We start from the raw sequence: 19,427 nt of genomic DNA, 5'->3' as shown, positions 1-19,427 counted from the left end.
TGCCGACCGGGGGGCTCAGCCCCGGCCCCCCAGCGGGACGCGGGTGCCCCGGCCCCCCACCCCCCCAAGACACAAGCAGGCGGAGGCACCGGCTGAGCTGAGCCTTTAATGGCGGCGGTGGCGAGGCCGGGGCCACGCGTCCCCCACCCCGGCAGCCCCCGGCTCCTGGGGGCTCGGGCCAGGCGGGGGGCGGCGCGGGGCGGGGGGCCCTAGACGGTGTTGGCGCGCAGCAGGGGGCTGCTCTCGCCGCTGGGGGCCCCCCCGAAGGCCTGGTGCAGCAGGAGGCGGAGGGTAGAGCCGGGGGGCAGCCAGCCGCGGGGCCGGGGGGCCGGGGGGGCCACGGCCGGCAGCAGGCTGTACTTCACGCGCCTGCGGGGCAGAGACACGACAGCAAGAGGGTTAGCGCCCGCGCCGGCGGCCCCCAGGTCGGGGTGGACCCCCAGTGCCGCAGTGTCCCCCCACACCACAGTGCCCCCCCCACGCCACCGTGTCCCCCCACGCCACCGTGTCCCCCCCACGCCACCGTGTCCCCCCGCCCAGCCTGACCTGTAGGTGTAGGCGGCAGTGCCCAGGGCGGCGGCGATGAGCACCAGCCCCACGAAGAGCGTGGTCCTGCCGGCAGCCGGGGCAGCGCCTGCGGGAGAGGCAGCTCAGCACCCCCGGTCCCCCGGGACCCCTGCCCGGCCCCCCGCCCGGCCCCGCTCCCACCTCCGACGGTGATGCGGGTGCTGGCCACGGCCAGGCTGTTGCCGTTGGCCAAGGAGACGTTGAGGCAGTAGAGGCCGGACTGGTTGAAGTCCTGGCGCAGGACGAGCTGGCAGCCGGGGGCCGGCGTCATGGCCGAGCAGGTCTGCATCTGCGCCGTCTGGCACTCGGCATCCGCCACCACGGTGCACACCTCCTCGGGCAGGCTGCGGGCGGGGGTCAGACCTCCGCGGACCCCCCAGCGCCTGGTCCCCATCCCATCCCCGTCCCCATCCCCAGGCCACCGCCGCTGCGCCGGCTGCCCTCACCTCCCCTCGCACGTCACCGTCAGCTCCACGCTGCTCTCGCTGCCCTCCGGCACCACCGGCACCACCTGCACGATGGCCACGCTCTCGATCCCCTCTGCAACGGGACGCGGTGTCGGAGCGGGCTCAGCCCCCCGGGGCCCCCTCGGCCCCCCCCAGCCCCCCGGGCCCCCTGGCCCGGCACTCACGGACGATGTTGAGCTGGGTGGAGAAGGTGCCGTAGCGGTACAGGATGCAGCCGGTGGGCTCGTTGGCCAGTGCCTGGCGCTTCACCAGCACCAGCGGCTCAGCAGTGCCATCAGGGGCAGCTGTGGCTCCAGCTGTGGCAGCAACAAGGGACACAGCCGTGGCTCCCGTGGTTGCTCCAGCTGTGGCTCCAGCTGTGGCAGCAGCAAGGGACACAGCCGTGGCTCCTGCGGTTGCTCCCACTGTTGCTCCAGCTGTGGCTTCAACCAGGGATCCAGCTGTGGCTCCAGCTGTGGCTCCCGCCGTGGCTCCAGCTGCATCTGTGGCTCCAGCTGTGGCATCAACCGTGGCTCCAGCTGCAGCTGTGGCTCCGGCTGTGGCTCCCGCCGTGGCTCCAGCGGTCGCCGCATCTGCAGGAGAAGCAGGAGGCAGGGCAGAGGCCGGGGAAGGGCGAGGGGGCACGGAGCCCGCGGGGAGCGCCCAGACGCGGCCCGTCACCCCCTGCCCCGGGGGAAGCACCCACCTGCAGCCACCGTTCCCTCCGTGGCGACAGGAGCCGAGGTGCCCAGCGCATCCGTGGTCGGGGCCACCAAGGTGGGGAGCAGGGGGTCCACGGATGCCGCAGTGGAGACGGCAGCAGGGTCGGTACCTGCGGCTCCGCCGGCGGCATCTGCTGGGGTGCTGAGTGCCAGGAGGACGGCCTCGGTGACAGCAGAGTCCGAGGACACGGCCGCCGATCCCCCCGTGGGCTCCACCGGCGAGCCGGAGGCTGCGGGTTCAGTGGGCAGAGCGAGGATGGAGGGGGCACCCCGGGGAAGGGGGCACCCCTGGGACCCCCGGGCAGCCGGCACCCGCGGGAGGGGGGCAGCTCCGTGCTCCCTTACCGGTGCTGGGTGCCCCGGCGCTGCTCGGCGTGGTGCCAGCAGCCGCCGTGGGTCCCTCCGACGGCGGGGACCTGGTGGTGGGGTCCATGACGGGGGCCACCGAGGTGCTGCAGGGGGTGAGGGGGATGGCGGCCTGCAGCACCAGGCGGGCGGCGAAGGACCCGGCCTCCAGGTAGGTGTGGGTGACAGTGGCGCTGCGGGAGATGAGGGTCCCGCTCTGGTCCCCGAAGTCCCAGGAGTAGGAGATGTCGGCGTCTTGCAGGTAGCGGCTGGGGTCGTGCAGCCGCACGGTGAAGGCCACGGCACGGTTACGCACGAAGCGCCCGTCGCCGTCCGCCACGCCGTTCACCTGCACCATGTCCACCGCGAAGGGCACCTGGTCTGGGGGGGGGGGAACGCGGGGCACCGTCAGCTCGCCGGCCCCCACCGGGTTCCCCCGCCACCCCCAGCCCCGGCACCCACCCGTGATGCTGAACCGGGTGCTGGCGCGGCCGATGGGGATGAACCTCTGGAGGCTGCGGTAGTGGTAGATGACCACCTCCATGGTGTAGGAGCCCAGGGGCACCCCGGCCGTGTCCACCGTCAGCTGGGACGCGGCGCCATCCACCACCTGCCAGTAGCGCCCTGCGGGACGGGGGGGTCAGGCACCGCCTCGGGGACCCCCGGGCCCCGGCGAGGGTCGGTGCCGGCCTCACCCCACGTCCACCAGACGTAGACGAATTTTCCACGCTTGTCCTTGGTGCCGGGGGGAAACGGCTGCCCGTCGGGGAAGACGCCGTTCGCCCCCTCAGCCGGCTGCTCCGGGAAGACGGGCTCGCCCTGGGCAACGCGGGTGCCTGCGGGGAGCAGAGGGTGAGGGGGGCGCGGGGCTGGGGGCAGGGGGCCGGCGGGGTTTGGGCAGGCGCTGACCGTTGACGGTGCAGTTCTGGCTCCAGACGACCCGGCCGTCGGGCAGCACCGCCTGGGTGCTGGGGAAGCGGAGGGAGATGGAGAAGGTGGCCTTGGCGCCCGACATGGTGGGGCCGTCATTGCTGATGTCGAAGGCGACGTCGCCGCCTGCCAGGCACGGGGACAGCGGCTCAGGGACGGTGCCGAGGGCCGGCGTGGTCCCCGGCGCCCGTCCCGGCACCCACCTCGCCAGCAGTCCCGCTGCCGCGACGTCCCCTCCTGCCACGGCTGGTACAGCCCCGCGTCCCAGCTCCGGAACGGTGCCGGCCGCCCGCTCCAGGGCTGGCTCTGGCCACGGCTGCGGCCACCGGCTCCTGCGGGAGAAGGGCGAGAGGGCGCGTGTGGCACCCAGAGCACCCGCGTGGGGTGGCCACCAACCGCCCCGACCCAGCGGGGAGGGCCCCGGCGTTGCGCTGGCGCCATCACAGGGCCTCCCGCCGGGTCCCCCCGACTGCAGGGACCCTCGGGGACCCCGGGGGCCACGTGAGGGGCTCGGGCCGAGGCGCGTGCGGGGCAAAGCCCATCACATGGCGCCGAGCGCTGCCCAAAGCCGTTTCATGTGACTCTCAGCTGAGCCGGCGCTGGCAGCCCCGGGCAGGACGGGGTGAGCGATTTCCCCACGGCCCCCGCTCATGGGGCCGCCGGGTCCCCCCGTGTCCCCCAGTTCACAGGGGGCTGTTGGGTCCCCCCGTGTTCCCCCACTCTCAGGGGGCTGCCAGGTCCCCTCCGTGTCCCCTCGCCCACAGACGGATGAGGGTCCCCCGTTTACAGACGGACGTGGGTCCCCCTTGTTTGCAGGCAGCATGGGGGTCCCCCCCCATTTACAGCATCCGCACAGGGGGCTGGGGACCCCCACATCCCACCCCAGAGGGGTGTACGTCCCCCCCCGCATCCCACAGAGGGACGGGGACCCCACCATGAGCCCCCCGGGGTGTCCCAGCAGCCCCCAGCCGTGGGATTAGCGGGGTCTAATCCTGCTCCCTGCGTGATTTGGCTTTGAAAGGGGGGCTCTGCTCCCACCGGTGAACCCCGTAATCCCTGGGGATGGTCCACAGCCGGCGAGGGGGCTCGCGGGATCCGGGGGGCAGCGGAGCTGCCCCCCGGATCCCGCGAGCCCCCTCGCCGGCGGAGACCATCCCGCCTGCTCCCGTGTCGGGCTCTGATGCCCGGATCCCCCAACCCCAACTTACGCCGCTGAGCCGTAGCCAAGACCAAGAGGGTCCCCAACACCGCGATCGCCCCGTGCACCCGCATGGTCCCACGTCCTCGTCTCCCCGCCGTGTTCGGGCACCGCCGGGGCAGAGAGGCGAAGGGGCCGGGGCCGGGGGGGGGGATATGAAGGGGCTCTCGTTTGCATAGTCCCACCCCAAAAAGGGGGGGAACCGGGCCCCCCCCAGTTGAGTTGCGTGGGGACACGTGTGTTCACGTGTGTGCGGCCTGCGGTCAGGCCCGGTCACACGCTCGGGGGTGGGTGGGAGACTCGTGGGGTGCTTCTTGGGGGATGCAGGGACCCCCCCGGCTCGGGGAGGGAATGGGGGGTGCTGCCCCCCATCCCGGTGGCCCCAGGGCCGGGGATTTGGTCGCACGCACTGGCCACGGCTGGGGACCCGCCAGGCGCCGAGCCCGGGCCACGCTCGCGCGCAGGACGGGGGGCACAGGCGGGGGGACCCGGATCCCCCCACACCGGGGGGGGCCCCCGATGCTGCACGTACACGGGGGGACCCCGTCACGCAGACGGACGGGGACCCCCACCCTGCACAGGCAGGGGGACCCCGGTGCCGCCCACGCACGGGAGGACCCCGACCCTGTACCCACGCAGGGACCCCGCTCCCTCCCTGCTGGGGGCTGCCCCCAGCCGCCCCCCGGGGGGCTCCCACCCGTGCCCCGTGGGCGGGGGGTGCTTGTGCGGGACCGTGCCCGTGGGACCGCGTGTGCGGGGGGGGGGCCCGCAGAGCCCCGCGTCCCCCCCCCGGTTCTGCCACCTCCACCCCCGCCCTGGGGCCGATTCCGAGCCCCTGAGGGTCCCTCCGGTGCCCGGCCCCGGTGAGCCAGGACCTCCCCCCCCCCCCCCCCCGGGAGGGGACGGTCCCGAAGGGCGGCGGGGCTCGGCTCAGCGCGCCCCGGGGCTCCGGGCGGGGGGCCCGGCCCGGACCCAGCCGCTGGGGCCCGGCCGGAGCCTGCGCGGCCCCGTTCCCGTTCCCGTCCCCCCCGCAGCCACCGGGGGCGGGAGCGACCCCCGGCACCGCCCCGCGCGGGGGCTCCTCCGCTTGCCCCTGTCCCTTTAAGGGATCTCCCGCGCCGCCGGCTGCGTCACGGCGAGCCGGGCCAATGGGGCGGCGCGGGGGGCGTGGTCAGCGGAAGGCGGGAAGCGGCGCGGGCGGGGCCGCCGTAACGTTGTTGCGCGCGGGGGGAAGCGGCGGCCGCGATCGTTCCGCCCGCCGCGCGCGCGCCCGGGACCCCCCTCCCTCCCCCGCCCCCCGGCACCCCGCCGGGACCCCGCCCCCCCTCCCCGGGATCTCCCCGGGACCCCGCCCCCCCCCCGGGGGCCGCCCCGGAACCGGCCCCCCCCCCCCCCCCCCGCCCGGGGCCGCTCTCCGGTCCCCCCGGGCCCCCCCATGGAGAACTTCCAGAAGGTGGAGAAGATCGGGGAGGGCACCTACGGCGTCGTGTACAAGGCCCGGAACAAGGTGACGGGGGAGGTGGTGGCGCTGAAGAAGATCCGCCTGGACACGTGAGCGGGGCCGGGGGCACCGGGGGCACCGGGGGGCGGCGGGGGGCACCGGGCCCGGGGCTCACCCGCCTCCCCCGCAGGGAGACCGAGGGCGTCCCCAGCACGGCCATCCGGGAGATCTCCCTGCTGAAGGAGCTGAACCACCCCAACATCGTCAAGTGAGCGGGGGCGGGGGGGGCCGGGGGGACCGGGGGGGGCTCTGCGGGGCCCCGCAGCTCTGCCACGGCCCTGGTGGCACCGGGGCTATGGGGACCCCCGTGCCCGTGGGTTGCCCCGTGTCCGTGGGGAGCTGTGGCCGTGGGGACCCCCGTGGGCACCCCCGTGGCTGTGGCGAGCCATGTCCGTGGGTTGCCCCGTGGCTGTGGGGAGCTGTGGCCGTGGGGACCCCCGTGGGGACCCCCATGGCTGTGGGGAGCCATGTCCGTGGGTTGCCCCATGGCTGTGGGGAGCTGTGGCTGTGGGGACCCCCATGGCTGTGGGGACCCCCATGTCCGTGGGTTGCCCCGTGTCTGTGGGGAGCTGTGGCTGTGGGGACCCCTGTGGTGACCCCCGTGGCTGTGGGGACCCCCATGTCCGTGGGTTGCCCCGTGTCCGTGGGGAGCTGTGGCCGTGGGGACCCCCGTGGGCACCCCCGTGGCTGTGGGGAGCCATGTCCGTGGGTTGCCCCGTGTCTGTGGGGAGCTGTGGCTGTGGGGACCCCTGTGGTGACCCCCGTGGCTGTGGGGACCCCCATGTCCGTGGGTTGCCCCGTGTCCGTGGGGAGCTGTGGCCGTGGGGACCCCCGTGGGCACCCCCGTGGCTGTGGCGAGCCATGTCCGTGGGTTGCCCCGTGTCTGTGGGGAGCTGTGGCCGTGGGGACCCCCGTGGCCATGACGAGCCCCGTGGGGAGCCATGGCTGTGGGTTGCCCCGTGGCCGTGGGGAGCTGTGGCTGTGGGGACCCCCGTGGGGACCCCCATGGCTGTGGGGACCCCCATGTCCGTGGGTTGCCCCGTGTCTGTGGGGAGCTGTGGCTGTGGGGACCCCTGTGGTGACCCCCGTGGCTGTGGGGACCCCCATGTCCGTGGGTTGCCCCATGGCTGTGGGGAGCTGTGGCCGTGGGGACCCCCGTGGAGACCCCCATGGCTGTGGGGAGCCATGTCTGTGGGTTGCCCCGTGTCTGTGGGGAGCTGTGGCCGTGGGGACCCCCGTGGCCATGACGAGCCCCGTGGGGAGCCATGGCTGTGGGTTGCCCCGTGTCTGTGGGGAGCTGTGGCTGTGGGGACCCCCGTGGCTGTGGGGACCCCCATGTCCGTGGGTTGCCCCGTGGCTGTGGGGAGCTGTGGCCGTGGGGACCCCCGTGGGGAGCCGGAGCCGTGGCTGTGGGAACCCCTATGGCTGTGGGGAGCCGTGGCCATGGGTTGCCCCGTGGCCAAGGGGAACCGTGGCTGTAGGTTGCCCCATGGCCGTGAGGACCCCTGTGCCCGTGGGTGGCCCCGTGTCCGTGGGGAGCTGTGTCTGCGGGGACCCCCGTGGCCATGGGCGGCCCCGTGTCCGTGGGGAGCCGTGGCCACGGGCCCCCCGTGTCCGTGGGGCGCCCCACGGCGCCGGCCCAGGCGGTGCCCGCTCCCCCAGGCTGCTGGACGTGATCCACACGGAGAACAAGCTCTACCTGGTCTTCGAGTTCCTGCACCAGGACCTGAAGAAGTTCATGGACTCGTCCTCCCTCAGCGGCATCGCCCTGCCCCTCATCAAGGTGCGGGGGGACCGCGGTGGCGGGGGGTCCCCGGCCCCGCCGGGGGGTCCCGGCCCCGCTGAGCCCCCCGCTCCCCGCAGAGCTACCTGTTCCAGCTGCTGCAGGGCCTGGCCTTCTGCCACGCGCACCGCGTGCTGCACCGCGACCTCAAGCCCCAGAACCTGCTCATCAACGCCGACGGCGCCATCAAACTGGCCGACTTCGGCCTGGCCCGCGCCTTCGGGGTGCCCGTGCGCACCTACACCCACGAGGTGGGCGCCGGGGGGGGGCCCGGGGGGCGCTGGGGGCGGGTTTGGGGGCACCCGGCGCCCATGGCGTCCCCTCCGCGCCGCGGCAGGTGGTGACCCTCTGGTACCGCGCCCCCGAGATCCTGCTGGGCTGCAAGTACTACTCGACGGCCGTCGACATCTGGAGCTTGGGCTGCATCTTTGCGGAGATGGTGGGTGCCCGCGGGGCGACGGGCAGGGGGGCGACGCCGGGGTCCCCGCGCATCGGGGCGCGCCCGGGTTCTGCCGGGCGGCCTCTCCCCGTCCCACCGTGGTGACGCCGCGGCTCCCCGGGGCGCAGCCCTGACGTCACCGGGCGCGGGGCTGACGCCCGCCGCAGCGCCCGGGGAATAAAGGGGCTTTGTGGGCGCGGGGAGGGGGCCGTCATGTGAGACACCCCCACCCCGGCGTCCGCGTCACGCGGCTGACGGCGGCGCCTGGGGAGACCGGGGCCCGTTCCCACCGTGGGGACGGTCACGAGGGGCCGGCGTGAGAGCTCACGGGGTGGGGGCCCCCCCCCCCGCCTGCCCGCCGCGGGCCTTTGCCTCGGAAAGGGCAGGACGCGGCGGGGCGCGACCCAGCCCCCCCAGGCCGGGGCCCCGTCGCGGGGTGCTTCGGGGGTCCCCGGCCCCCTGACGGCCCCGTTCTCCCCCCCGCCGCGCCCAGATCACCCGGCGCGCGCTGTTCCCCGGGGACTCGGAGATCGACCAGCTCTTCCGCATCTTCCGCACGCTGGGGACGCCGGACGAGGCGGCCTGGCCCGGCGTCACCGCCATGCCCGACTACAAGCCCAGCTTCCCCAAGTGGGCCCGGCAGGACTTCGGCAAGGTGGTGCCGCCGCTGGACGAGGAGGGACGGAAGCTGCTGGCGGTGAGCGAGGGGCTGGGGGGGGCGGGGGGGGCGATGGGGACCCCCCCCTCACCGCCGCCCCTCTGCTCCCCCAGCAAATGCTGCACTACGACCCCAACAAGCGGATCTCGGCCAAGGCGGCGCTGGGTCACCCCTTCTTCCGCGACGTCACCCGGGCCGTGCCCCACCTGCGCCTCTGAGCGGCCCCCGCGCTCGCGGGGGGCTCGGGACGGCGGGGGGGGGGGCTGCCTCCTCAGCCCCCTCCCCGAAGGAGCCCCCTCCCCAAAGGAGCCCCCGTCCCCAGGGGCTTGGGACCCCCGTGCCCCCCCGCCCCCCCCCCCCCCGGGGGCGTCGTTCCCCCCCCCCCCCCCCCCGCGGGACTTTCGGCACTTACGGCCCCACCGGGGGGGGCCCGGGACCGGCACGGGGGGTGTGGGGGGGGGCACCTTCATCCCCACCCTCCTCCTCCTCACCGCACTGGGACGGCACCGGCGGAGGCCCCCCCCCCCCCGTCCCACGGGGCCGGGAAGGCGTCGTTGCCTTGGGAGGGGTCATGGGACCCCTCCCCCCCGCCCCGGTGACCCCCCTCTCCCCCCCCCCTCCCCCCCCCCCCCCCCCGCGGTTTCTTCGCGACTTTTGTAACTTCTGCAATTTCGTACCGAACGCCGAACGGTGTCTGTGGGCCCGGTGCGGGGGGAGCGGCTCCCCCCGTGCGACCCCCTCGCCCCCTCTATAGCTGCCCCTGCCCGTGAGGGCCCCCCCCCCGCCCAGGCCCCCCCCAGGGGCGCCCGCGCCCTCCCCCGCCCCGGCCAGAGGCCCCCGTGGCTGCCGGGCCCCCCCGGCCCCTATAGGTGCCGCTATAGGGCCCCTATAGCCCGCCCCCCCCCCGCCATACGTCCCCATAGAAGCCCCGCGGCCCGGCCCTGCCCCGCCCTTGGCCACACCCACGGCAGTCAGGCCGCGCCCCCTCTGCCACGCCCACCTCCCGCTCTGGAGCGCCGCTATTGGCTGGGCCTGGCCCCGCCCCCAGGCGAGGGCGCCGCCGCAGGGGGCGGGGGGGCGGGGTCAGAGGTCGCGGCCCCAGCGCCGGCCCCGCCGGGTTGTCAATCATGGGCAGCGCCTCCTGTGATTGGCCGTCAGGCACCGACCCGCGCCCGCGTCACTCGTTGCGCCGCTGGCCTCGGGTTGGCCGGCCCGGGCCCGTTTTGCCCCGTAATTGGGCGACGCCGCAGCGTCCTGCGTTCCCATTGGCTCCTGCGGCCGTGGGGTTCCGCCCCCTTCGGTCACCTTATTTGTTGTTGTTGCCGCCCCTCGCGCGGCGGCGCTTCCTGTTGGCCTCATGCCCCGTCACTCACCCCAAGCCTCGCCTACTTTATGACGTTCCCGCCTACCATTAGCCGGCCGCTCTCGTCGCTCCTATTGGCCGGGCCACTGCCCATCCGCCCTCTCGCCGCCGCCGATTGGCTTCCTTACGCGGGGCGGGGCGGTGACGCTCTCCCCGCCTCTCCCATTGGTCCATCCCGGAGGAAGAGGCGTGCGCGCCGCCCAGCTGCGCGCCGTCGATTGGCGGAGCCGCCCCTTAATCCCGCCCGCGCCAGGAGGGTTTGGTTGAGCCGCTGTTTGTGCGCTCGGGGGCCGCGACGGGAGGGCCGGGCTGGGCCGGGCACCGAGGTACCGGGGGGGCCGGGCCGGGGGCGGGCGCGGGGGCCGGGGGCGGCCGGGAAGGGGCTGCGGGGGCCCTTGGGGAGGGTCCCGGGGGCGCAGGGCCCGGCGGGCCGCGGGAGGCCTGGGGCGGTGGCGGTGCTGGGGCCGGGCCGGGGCCCCGGGGGGGCGGAGGCCGGCGGGGAGGGGGGGTCGGAACCGCCCCAGGCAGAGCCGGTGGGGGACCCCCGGGGCTGTGGGGCGTTGGGGGGGGCCGTGTCCCCCCAGCCGGGGTCACCCCTCCGGGCGGGGGCGCCTGGAGCGCCGGCACCCCCCGGCTCGGCCGCCCCCGGAGCCGCCGGGGCCCGCAGTCCCGTCCTGGGGGGCGGTGGCGGCCGCTGCCCGTTGCGGGGGGTTTGCCCCCCCCCCCGCCCCCCGGCCCCGGGGCGGCGGCCGTGGGGTGACCCGGGGCCCCGCGCTGCCCATCACCCCCCCGGGGGTCCGTGCCTCCCCCCCCCCCCCCCCCCGCCTCCCGCGGGACCGCAGCGGGGGCTCCCCCGGGCCGCGGAGAGGGAGCTGGTGCGGCCGGGCTCCCCCCGGCGGAGGGGGCTCCCCCGTGTCACCCGTCGGCGCCCGGCGCGGTGCTGGAGCAGAACCCTCGGTCTGCGGGGTCCCGGTGCCCCGGGGGCCCCCGGCGTTTGCCTTCGTGCTGCCGTTCCTCCCCGGTGCGGGCCCGTGCCAGGCCTCGGTGTAAAATCAGCCACTCGCCGCAGCTGGGGCCGGGGGGTGAACCACGGACGCGGGCGCCAAGAGATCCCCGCGGAGCGGCACCGGCACCGGTTCCTGCCCGGCGCGGCCGAGCCGTCCCGCTGGGTGTGCGAGGCTCCGAGAGGCGCCCGGGTGAGCGGGGGAGGCCCCGGCTCCCCACGAGGGGTGCCCGGCTCCCGCGCCTCCCTGCGGGCTGCACGGCTGCCCTGTTGCCAACTTTCCCACCGATTCCTGCGCCGGACCCGCTGTGGAGCCGCGGCTCTCCCAGAATGGGGGATTCCCGTGCGCTTTCGCCCGGAGCTTTGGCTTCCTGAGCCTCTCCTGGCTGGAAGGAAACCTGCCTCCTCGGAGGCACCGACCAGGCCGTGGGCTTGGGCTCCTGGGCCGCGGCTTCGGCCACCCCGAGGAAGGAGGGGCGAGCGTCCCCGGCACGTGGGTCTGGGCTGCCCGAGCCGGCGCCGAACCCGCTGGCGCAGGGCGGGAGCTGCCCAAATCGGTGCAAGAAGGAGGGACCCGGCGCCGTCGTGGAAGAGCGGATCAATAAATGCTAGGCTGCTCTCTGAGAAGCCACCCGCCGGGCTGCTCTTCCACAGGGCATCTCCTGCGGCAGTGCCGGCCCCGGACCCCCGGCCGCGGGCGTCGGGCTGGGCTGGATCCCTCGAGTCTGCGTGGGACTTGCTATTTGTGCCAGGCACCTGCAGCGAGAGGCGGCTCGGCGCCGGAGCGGAGCCTGGATCCCTCCTGGGAGGACGGGAAGCTTTGCCGGGGTGGCCTTGAGCGCGCGTCGGTGCTATCGCGGGTGTGACACCGGTGAGGCGTGGGGGGATGGCGTGTGGCCCGGCGGGGCCAGAGCCCGTCCCTTGACCAGAGCTGTGAACTGGCTCTGCCGTGCGATGCCTCGAGTCCGGCCGCTGTAACCGGCAGGCGTTACGTGCCGTGTGGGAGAGCCGGGCCTCCACCATCCTCTGCGGGAGCTCGCCGACACCCTCGCGTCCCCGAGCCATCGGAGCTGGCCGGGTCGCAAGATCTCAACGTTTCGTTAAGGGGGGACGCCAGGTGACGGGAGCTGCGGGATGGCTTTGCACGACGCTCGCTGGCGCGTGCCGCTGCGGGTTTGCTCCTCAAGCCGGAGCTCCCTCGGCACGGGCTGCCTGCCTGCGCGGCAAAGGCCAGGCTCTCTCCGTAACCGCGAGTCCCCCGGCACTGGCTGGGCGAATCCGCGGCGGGCCGAGCCCCCGTGCGCCTCTGGGTGGTTGCTCGAGCGCGATTGGGACATAGGAAAAGTATCTCTGGCAACAGGAAAGCAGTTAGCCCAGACGGGCTGTTGCAACCATCCCCTGCGAAGGATGCCCCCTTCTCCCGAGCGCGGTTCAGCCGGCGCAGCCCTGGGCGTGCTCAGCCACGGGGCTCGGCAGTCCCAGCGGCGTGGGCAGGCGGGTGAGACGCTGCCTCCGAACGCCGCATCCCGGCGAGGCTGCGGGAGCGTTTGGGATCCTGCTTGGGAATGGCGTTTTGGAGGAGATGGAGCGAGGCGGCCTCGGACTCCCTGAACCTCTCCAGGCACCGGCTGACGCGTTTGGTGCCGCCGGCGTGGGTGCAGCCCTTGGCCAGGGAAAGCCTCTGCCGCCGCGGCAGGGGAGGAGCAGATTCATCCCGGCAGGTTTTGTAGCCCCGCTCGTGGCTGCCGGTGCTTGCCGTGTCGCGCCGTGGATCTTGCTCAACCAGCAGCTAACAGTAATTGCTGATGACACGAAAGCGCGCCAAAAATAGCTGCTGACTTCTATAGATCGACGTATGGTTAACTTTTCACCTGGCGTGGTGGTGTTTGAGTGCGAAGATCTGGCCGTCTTGGGGGTCTGTGGATCTGTTGGCGCCCTGAAGCCCAGGTTCGCCTGAGGGATGCGGAATCGGAGTGGCTGGATCTTCCTTAATCCCTCGGAGGAGCCCTGGTGCAGGCGGGATTTGACGTCCGCTGTGCTTTCAGTGTCCTGAAGCAGCTCCCGGGCAGAAGCGGCTCCTTCCAGGACTGGCCGCGGTGCCTGGGGTCCTGCCGAGCGAGGGGGGCGAGGACGGAGCCGTCCAGCCCCAGATGCCGGCGGCTCGGGTGAGAGCAGCCAAAGCCTCGGGGCTGTTTCTCCAGCAAACCCCGGAGCGCTCCCAGCAGCCAATGGCTTCATGGGACAGCAATGGCTTCCCCCGGGAGCTCGCTCCACGCAGAGCTCTCCCCGGAGCACCCACCTGAGCAGCGTGGAGGCAGCTCCCACCTCGCTGTCTGGAGGAGGAGGAGGAGGATGAAGAGACCCACGTGATGCCGGGGGTCCACAGACAGCCAGGATCCGGGAGCCATGCGGCTCCTGAGGTCCTGGAAAAGGTGACTTGGGGTTTGCGCCAAACGGCTGCCAGCGGAGCGGTGCGGTGTGAGGCCAGGTGCCTGGCGAGGCCGCTGCCGCTCCCTGCGGTCGGGAGTCCCGGCTGGTCCCGGTCCGGTGGGGCCTCGCCGCTCACCTGCGTCGGAGCCGGTGAGGAAGGACCGTCCCCCTCCGAGCTGGAGCCCTTCGCCGGCAGCTGCCTGGCAGCTCCTCCCTTATAAATAAGCAGAGGATCTATTCTGGGCGCTCACCGCGCGGCTCCAGCTGAAGCTGCAGAGTGGGACGATGAGACCTGGCGGCGTGAATCCCCGGCGAGCGGGTGGTGGAGGTCTTCTAGCGGCGTGGTGGTGCCGAGTCCCCGCAGGCTGAGCTGCTGCCCCGTGAGACAGGGCTGCCGTCGGGGTCTGCGAGTGCCCTCGACCTCCGCACCCGCGAGGAGCCTGGGCTGCTGCCGAAATCACGCCGGGATGCAGCGCAGGGGGGGAGAAGAGCAGCTTTTGGCAGGGAAGTGGCCCCGAGGACGGAGGGAGCCGGGCTGCAGTGCTCGGGGCTGGCTTGGGACCGAGGCGGTCGCTCCCGGCCTGCAGAAGGGACCAACCGGGCTGAGCGGGCGAAGGGGAGTGAGACCAGGCTTGGAGAGGGCGAGGCGGGCCTGTTCCCAGAGCGGGTTCCGGCGGCGGTTGCTTCAAAGCTCGACGATGTTTGCAGGGGAGGGAGCTGATCTCGCTGGCAGAGGAAGACCGAGCTGCAGGTGGGGAGCCGGTCCCTCCGCGTTCCCCAGCCGCGGCGGCCCGTCCTGGTGGGATGCAGGGGAGCTCCCCCTGCGCTTTGGGGTTCGAGGGTGGCTGGAGCCGAAGCGAGCACCGTGCCCCGGTGCTGCCGGCGCGGGTCCTGCTCTCTGCCCCGGCCTCCTCGTGGCCTGCGTTGCTGCCGGGACGGGGATTTCTGCTCAGAATAGTTAAAATACTTGTAAAATCTTCAGCCCTGCCTCTAAGCTCGTGAGAGTAACGCTTGGCTGGAGCCATCCTGGACTTCATCCATGCCTGGCCTCATCCTGCCTGAGCTCTCCCGATGCCTTTCTGGATCAAACCAAAGCGAACTGGCAGGAGTCTGGCAGCCGGGGCTGCACCGGCCGCTTCCCAGCGGGCCGTGCCGAGCCGTGCTCGGGACGCTGCCGAGGCCGTTGCTGAGCCGTCCCTCTCCCGAGCGGCGCTGGAGGCGGGAGGCAGCGTTCCCTGTGCCCAGGCGATGAGTTTGTGTTCCCAGGGTTTTGCTGTGCCTTGGGGGAGGCGAGGGTGATCCCCTTCTCCTGGAGGGGTCCGGGGGTGGCTGGGCCGGGGTCCGTGCCGCGCGGGCGCTGTGGTTAGCGAGCGTTTCCTGCCAGGCTTGTCCGGCTTTAGCCCTGCTTATGTCTTCGGGCAGATGGGGAAGGAACTGGCACCAAACAACTTCCCGCTTGTTGGTTCTGGTCTCCGTGATCCTCGTCCCGTTGCCTGCCTGGCCTCGCCGGCACAGATAAATCTGTGCTGCGGCCCCGCAACCTTGGGACCGGAGCGTGACCAGGGAGAGGGAGATTAGCTCCTAAAGAAAAATACGAATCCTGCTTTCTCCCACTTTCTGGTGGGGCGTGCGAGCGGCTGCCTGCGGCGATGCTTTATCCGGGAGGGGGCTGCGGTCTGCGCCCACAGCCCGAGCGGCTCTGTCAGACCCCTGCTGCTTGTGTCCAGCGTGGAAAACAAAGCAAAAACGGGGGAAAACCCAAATCAGAGCTGAGGAACTTTAAGGCAGAGCTGGGGAGTTTGTGTCCAACCCCTCCTCCCGGCCGGCTGGCGGGGAGGCAGCTGGAGCTGTTGTGGCATCTCCCCGGCTGCCGCATAAACAAGAGCGTGCCAGGCCCGGAGCCGCTCGCTGCCGGCCGGCCGCTCTCTTGCCGCCCCTTCCCCGCTGCCCCGGCTCCTCGTCCCCAGTGGCGTGGCCTGTCCCGGCCCCGGGGCCGCTCGCCGGGAGCGGGAGGGCTGGCAGGACTGCTGACTCACTCCCAGCCTCCTCGGCCGCGGGGATCCCGTCTGCCTGGCTCTGGGATTAGCTCCTACCGACCAGTTTGCTGCTCTGTGAAATCCCTTGGGAACAGAGGCTCGGGGAGCGGAGCCGTGGCCTGTGGGTCTGTGCCACGGGCTGCTGTGGGGCGCCTGGGGAGAGGCCCCGGGGAAAGACCCCGTAGGGAGGAGCACGTTCTCGCTCGAGGCAAGAAGAGTTTTGCCCGCCGAGGCTCGGCAGAGCGTGTCTCCGTGGACGTGGTACAGCCCCGGGGGGACGTGGGGGCGTTGCGCTGCGCGCGTTCAGCGTGCCGACGGCTCTCTCCTCCTTCCAGGACAGCCGAGCGGATTGAGGGCCAGCACCCTGCACCCAGCCCCTGCCCCGCGCGGACGCCTCGGTGCCTTCCCGGCTCTCCGGTTAGCAGGGCGCGTGGCGCCAGCAGCACCCAGGCCATGACCAGCCGAGGAGCCGCCAGGCCGAACGGGCAGTCCCAAGCCAGTAAAATCTGTCAGTTCAAGCTGGTGCTGCTGGGCGAGTCGGCGGTGGGGAAATCCAGCCTGGTGCTGCGCTTCGTCAAGGGCCAGTTCCACGAGTACCAGGAGAGCACCATCGGCGGTGAGTTGGCGAGAGGCGCCCGTCGTGGTGCTCCCACACCCTCCAGTAACGCTGCGGGGTGCCCGCAGCCCCGTCACCACGGCTTTGCCTTGCGCCGGTTTTATTTCCCGCTAAATACGAGCCCCTGCCAGGCTCGGAGCCCTTGCCCTGCAGCCACGGCGCGTGGACCAGGCACTCTGCCTGCGCGGCAGGCTCTAGCTGCAGTCCCCACACCTCGTCCTGTGGTCTCGTGGCGGCAGGCGGTGACGCCTCGGTGGGTGTCAGCGGTCCCCGGGCTGCAGCCAGCGCGGGAGCCCTTGCTGATCCCCCGATAAGCACGCTGCTAGTGCACAGCAGGCAGCAGTTTTTCTCAGCAAGCTGGGCTCGATGTGACTAACGGGCTCGACTAACGGGTGTGACTAACGGGCTCCTCCACCAGCCGGCTGCGGGGCCGGGGTGCACCCAGCTCCCCATCCCATCTGGGGCCGGGCTGGGGGCGTGCGGGGGGTTCCCCGCTGCCCGTTGGGCACCTGCCCGCAGCAGGGGTGGCCGACGCGATGCTAACGCCGTCTTTCCTTCCGCCAGCGGCGTTCCTTACACAGTCCGTCTGCCTGGATGACACAACGGTGAAGTTTGAGATCTGGGATACGGCCGGCCAGGAGCGGTACCACAGCCTGGCCCCGATGTACTACCGGGGGGCCCAAGCCGCCATCGTGGTCTATGATATCACCAACCAGGTGGGGGCCCTCTCCGCGCTCCTCGGCTGCCGGGCGCGGGGCACCGCGGTTAAACCGCCCGGGAACGAAGGCCTGCGCGGCTCGGGGCGCTCGTGGCTGTGGGGGTCTCCTGGGGGCCACCTCCTCGCGGGGAGGCGGGGGCGGCTCTTGCCGTGGCGGGGGTCCCTCTAAGACGCCCGCCTTGCAGCGCAGCGGTGGGACGAGCCTTGAGTTCCCACCTCTGCTCCTAGGAAACGTTTGCACGGGCGAAGACATGGGTGAAGGAGCTGCAGAGACAAGCCAGCCCCAGCATCGTGATCGCCCTCGCGGGCAACAAGGCTGACCTGGCCAGCAAACGCATGGTGGAATACGAAGTAAGTGTCGGCCCGAGGCTCCTCCGGGCCGGTGTGAGCTCCCCGCCCGTCCCCGTCCCCCCTCGGCGCTGCCGCTGGAGAGGTGCCAGGGCTTCGGCTGCCAGACCCTCACTCAGCTGCTCGCGGCTCTTCCAGGAGGCGCAGGCCTACGCAGACGACAACAGCCTATTGTTCATGGAGACGTCAGCCAAGACAGCGATGAATGTGAACGACCTCTTCTTGGCCATCGGTGAGGCTGCGGGAGCGGCGGGGGGCGAGGGTGGGCGACGAGGGCGGCTGCCCGGGCTGCAGCTCCCCACCGCGGCTTTTTGGGAGGCTGAGCAGAGCCGCTGCCCGTCCTGCCCTCCGGTGAGCGCGGCTCCTCGTGGCCCGGCAGGGGCTGTGCTGCCGCGGGGGCTCAGCACCGACGCGTGCGGAGCTGACGCTCGGCGCAAGAGCGGCTGGAAGGGAAACCGCTCTTTGCCCCGGGGAAGCGCCTGGCGGGCGCGTGGGCCTTGCCGGTGCGGCCAGGGTGGCTTCAGGGCCTCCGCTGCGCCGGAGGCAGGGTCCTGCCGGGTGCCTCGGCCCGCCGCAGCGGGGCTGTGCCGCAGGGACGGTCCCCGTCCCGCTCCCATCGCCGCCATCTCACCCCTCTTCCCTCTCCAGCCAAGAAGCTGCCAAAGAGCGAGCCCCAGAGCACGAGCGGAGCGGCGGGCAGGAGCAGAGGCGTGGACCTGCACGAGCAGAGCCAGCAGAACAAGAGCCAGTGTTGTAGCAACTAAAGGGCAGCCTGCGCCAGCGCCCGCGCGAGAGGAAGAGCTAAGATATAACCTCCCTCCCCGTCCACCACACCTCACCTCCATAACGGCACACCGAGAAACCCGTCTGAACCAAAACCCTCCCGAGAGCTCCCTCTAACTGCACTTTTTAATGCTTCAAAACCACCACCAGACACCCGTTACCACCATCCCGAAGGCAGTGGAACTAGATCAGCCGGGGACTTAACTTCCAAAAAAACAAACTCTTCTTCACTTTGTATTATAGGTGCAAATAGCGACCTAATATTCTGATTCCTCCCTCCATCTTCCTCCCTCTCCCGCCTTCCTCTCTGCTTTGGTGAATCTCTGGTCCTGCTCCCGTCTCCCCTTCCCTCTCCCGTCGAGCTGCGGCGGGGAGCGGCCCGAGGAGGTGGCAGCATCGGCCTCCGAGGTTCATCGGGGCGAACCGGCTGGAACCAGAGACCTCCGGAAAACACGGGATCTGTCCCAGGGGGTCTGTCATGGATTTCTTTTTCCTTTTTTTGTTGTCCCCCCGTCCTGTTTCTCCTGTTTGGCTGTCGGGGGTGGGGGGGAGGAAAGCTGCAGTGTCCTTAATTTCTTCCTAGGTGGCCTTTTTTGCTGGAGGATCGGAAGTGCCTGGGGCCTCTTCCTAGGGGGAGGGGGGAAGCGGGGCGGCCGCTGGACCCCCAGCACCGATCGCCGTGAAGCCACCGCGAGCGACCCTTCCCCACCGCTCCACCTTCGCCCACCTTGCTGCCGCGCGTTAGGGCTGCGGCCGCCCCGCCAGCGCCGTCCCTCCGGTGACCCCGGCACGCTTGGCGGCGAGCGGCCGCGCCGGCGGCGATGAACCGGCCGCTCTCTCCTCTCGCTCCGCGGTTTGGCCCCGGCCGGCGGCGAGGGCTGTCTCTGGTTTGCACTTTACTCCTGGAAATGTCCCGTTGAGATGCACCTTGGTTTTTTTTTTTTTTTTTTTTTTTTCCCCGTCTTTCGGTCGGGTGGGGTCCGAGCCCTCGGGGCGGCGGAGTCGGCTGGGGCACCGCGCTGGTGTGGTTGGGTTTCTGCTTTCCCTAAGGAGCTTTCTCAGCTGGAGAAGCCCTCGGTTGCGGCGCGGCCGCGCTCGGGGCAGTCGGGACGGGGCTGGGCACCGTCGGTCAGTGCCAGCAGCGGAGCGAAGGGGCCCCATGGAGCCCCCCCCCCCTCTGGGGGGGAGGAAGGTGGCACCCCCGGGCCACGTGCGGGTGCCTCTGGTCAGGGTGCTGCAGCGCAGGGGACCCCCCGGAGCGGGGGGACCCCCCGGAGCGGGGATACCCCACTGTGGGACCCCCCGAAGCGGGGACCCCCCCGGAGCGGCAGCGCATCCGCAGAGGGCAGCACGGCCTGGGCCGCGGGTCCCTGCTCCGCAGCCAGGGCCCGATCCTGGTGCTGCCAGCACCCGCCCGGAGCCCCCCGCTCCCTCCGTGGGGCTTGGGGCCAGGCCAGGCTTCCTGCGCCCCCCCAGGGGCCCTGCTTGCAGGGTGGGGGGGCTCTGCCGCAGAGGGACCCCTTTCGTATGAAGCCCCCCGC

General features: G+C 72.4%; 3 protein-coding genes across 5 annotated transcripts; 2 read left to right on the top strand and 1 right to left on the bottom strand.

Annotated features, from left to right (window-relative positions):
* Nucleotides 1-73: 73 nt before the first annotated feature.
* On the bottom strand, nt 74-5,050 carry PMEL (premelanosome protein). Its single transcript, XM_087771717.1, has 12 exons — nt 4,219-5,050; nt 3,214-3,342; nt 2,990-3,136; nt 2,776-2,916; nt 2,543-2,704; nt 2,081-2,461; nt 1,720-1,965; nt 1,199-1,606; nt 1,014-1,107; nt 709-911; nt 547-634; nt 74-369 (listed from the first exon to the last, which is right to left on the bottom strand). Exons 1-12 carry the CDS (start codon nt 4,280-4,282, stop codon nt 210-212), a joined length of 2,223 nt encoding a protein of 740 aa, XP_087627843.1. The 5' UTR covers nt 4,283-5,050; the 3' UTR covers nt 74-209.
* A 563-nt stretch (nt 5,051-5,613) lies between these two features.
* On the top strand, nt 5,614-9,129 carry CDK2 (cyclin dependent kinase 2). The gene is made up of 7 exons (XM_087771795.1): nt 5,614-5,759; nt 5,840-5,917; nt 7,372-7,492; nt 7,573-7,743; nt 7,830-7,931; nt 8,425-8,628; nt 8,703-9,129. Exons 1-7 carry the CDS (start codon nt 5,644-5,646, stop codon nt 8,805-8,807), a joined length of 897 nt encoding a protein of 298 aa, XP_087627921.1. The 5' UTR covers nt 5,614-5,643; the 3' UTR covers nt 8,808-9,129.
* Nucleotides 9,130-10,124: 995 nt separating this feature from the next.
* On the top strand, nt 10,125-18,369 carry RAB5B (RAB5B, member RAS oncogene family). 3 transcript variants are annotated; one of them, XM_087771783.1, is made up of 6 exons: nt 10,125-10,278; nt 15,757-16,037; nt 16,602-16,753; nt 16,984-17,106; nt 17,242-17,335; nt 17,752-18,369. In XM_087771783.1, exons 2-6 carry the CDS (start codon nt 15,875-15,877, stop codon nt 17,865-17,867), a joined length of 648 nt encoding a protein of 215 aa, XP_087627909.1. In that variant the 5' UTR covers nt 10,125-10,278; nt 15,757-15,874; the 3' UTR covers nt 17,868-18,369. The 3 variants fall into 3 exon arrangements, with proteins under 3 accessions (XP_087627909.1, XP_087627908.1, XP_087627911.1); XM_087771782.1 differs by lacking the exon at nt 10,125-10,278 and adding an exon at nt 12,311-14,136; XM_087771785.1 differs by lacking the exon at nt 10,125-10,278 and adding an exon at nt 15,530-15,682.
* The last annotated feature ends 1,058 nt before the right edge of the window (nt 18,370-19,427 follow it).

Source organism: Nipponia nippon, unplaced genomic scaffold (assembly GCF_047370975.1).
Source record: "Nipponia nippon isolate SJK-2023a ecotype South Korea unplaced genomic scaffold, ASM4737097v1 scaffold_35, whole genome shotgun sequence".
Classification (NCBI taxonomy): Eukaryota; Metazoa; Chordata; class Aves; order Pelecaniformes; family Threskiornithidae; genus Nipponia; species Nipponia nippon.
This window is presented reverse-complemented; position numbering and strand designations above follow the sequence as displayed.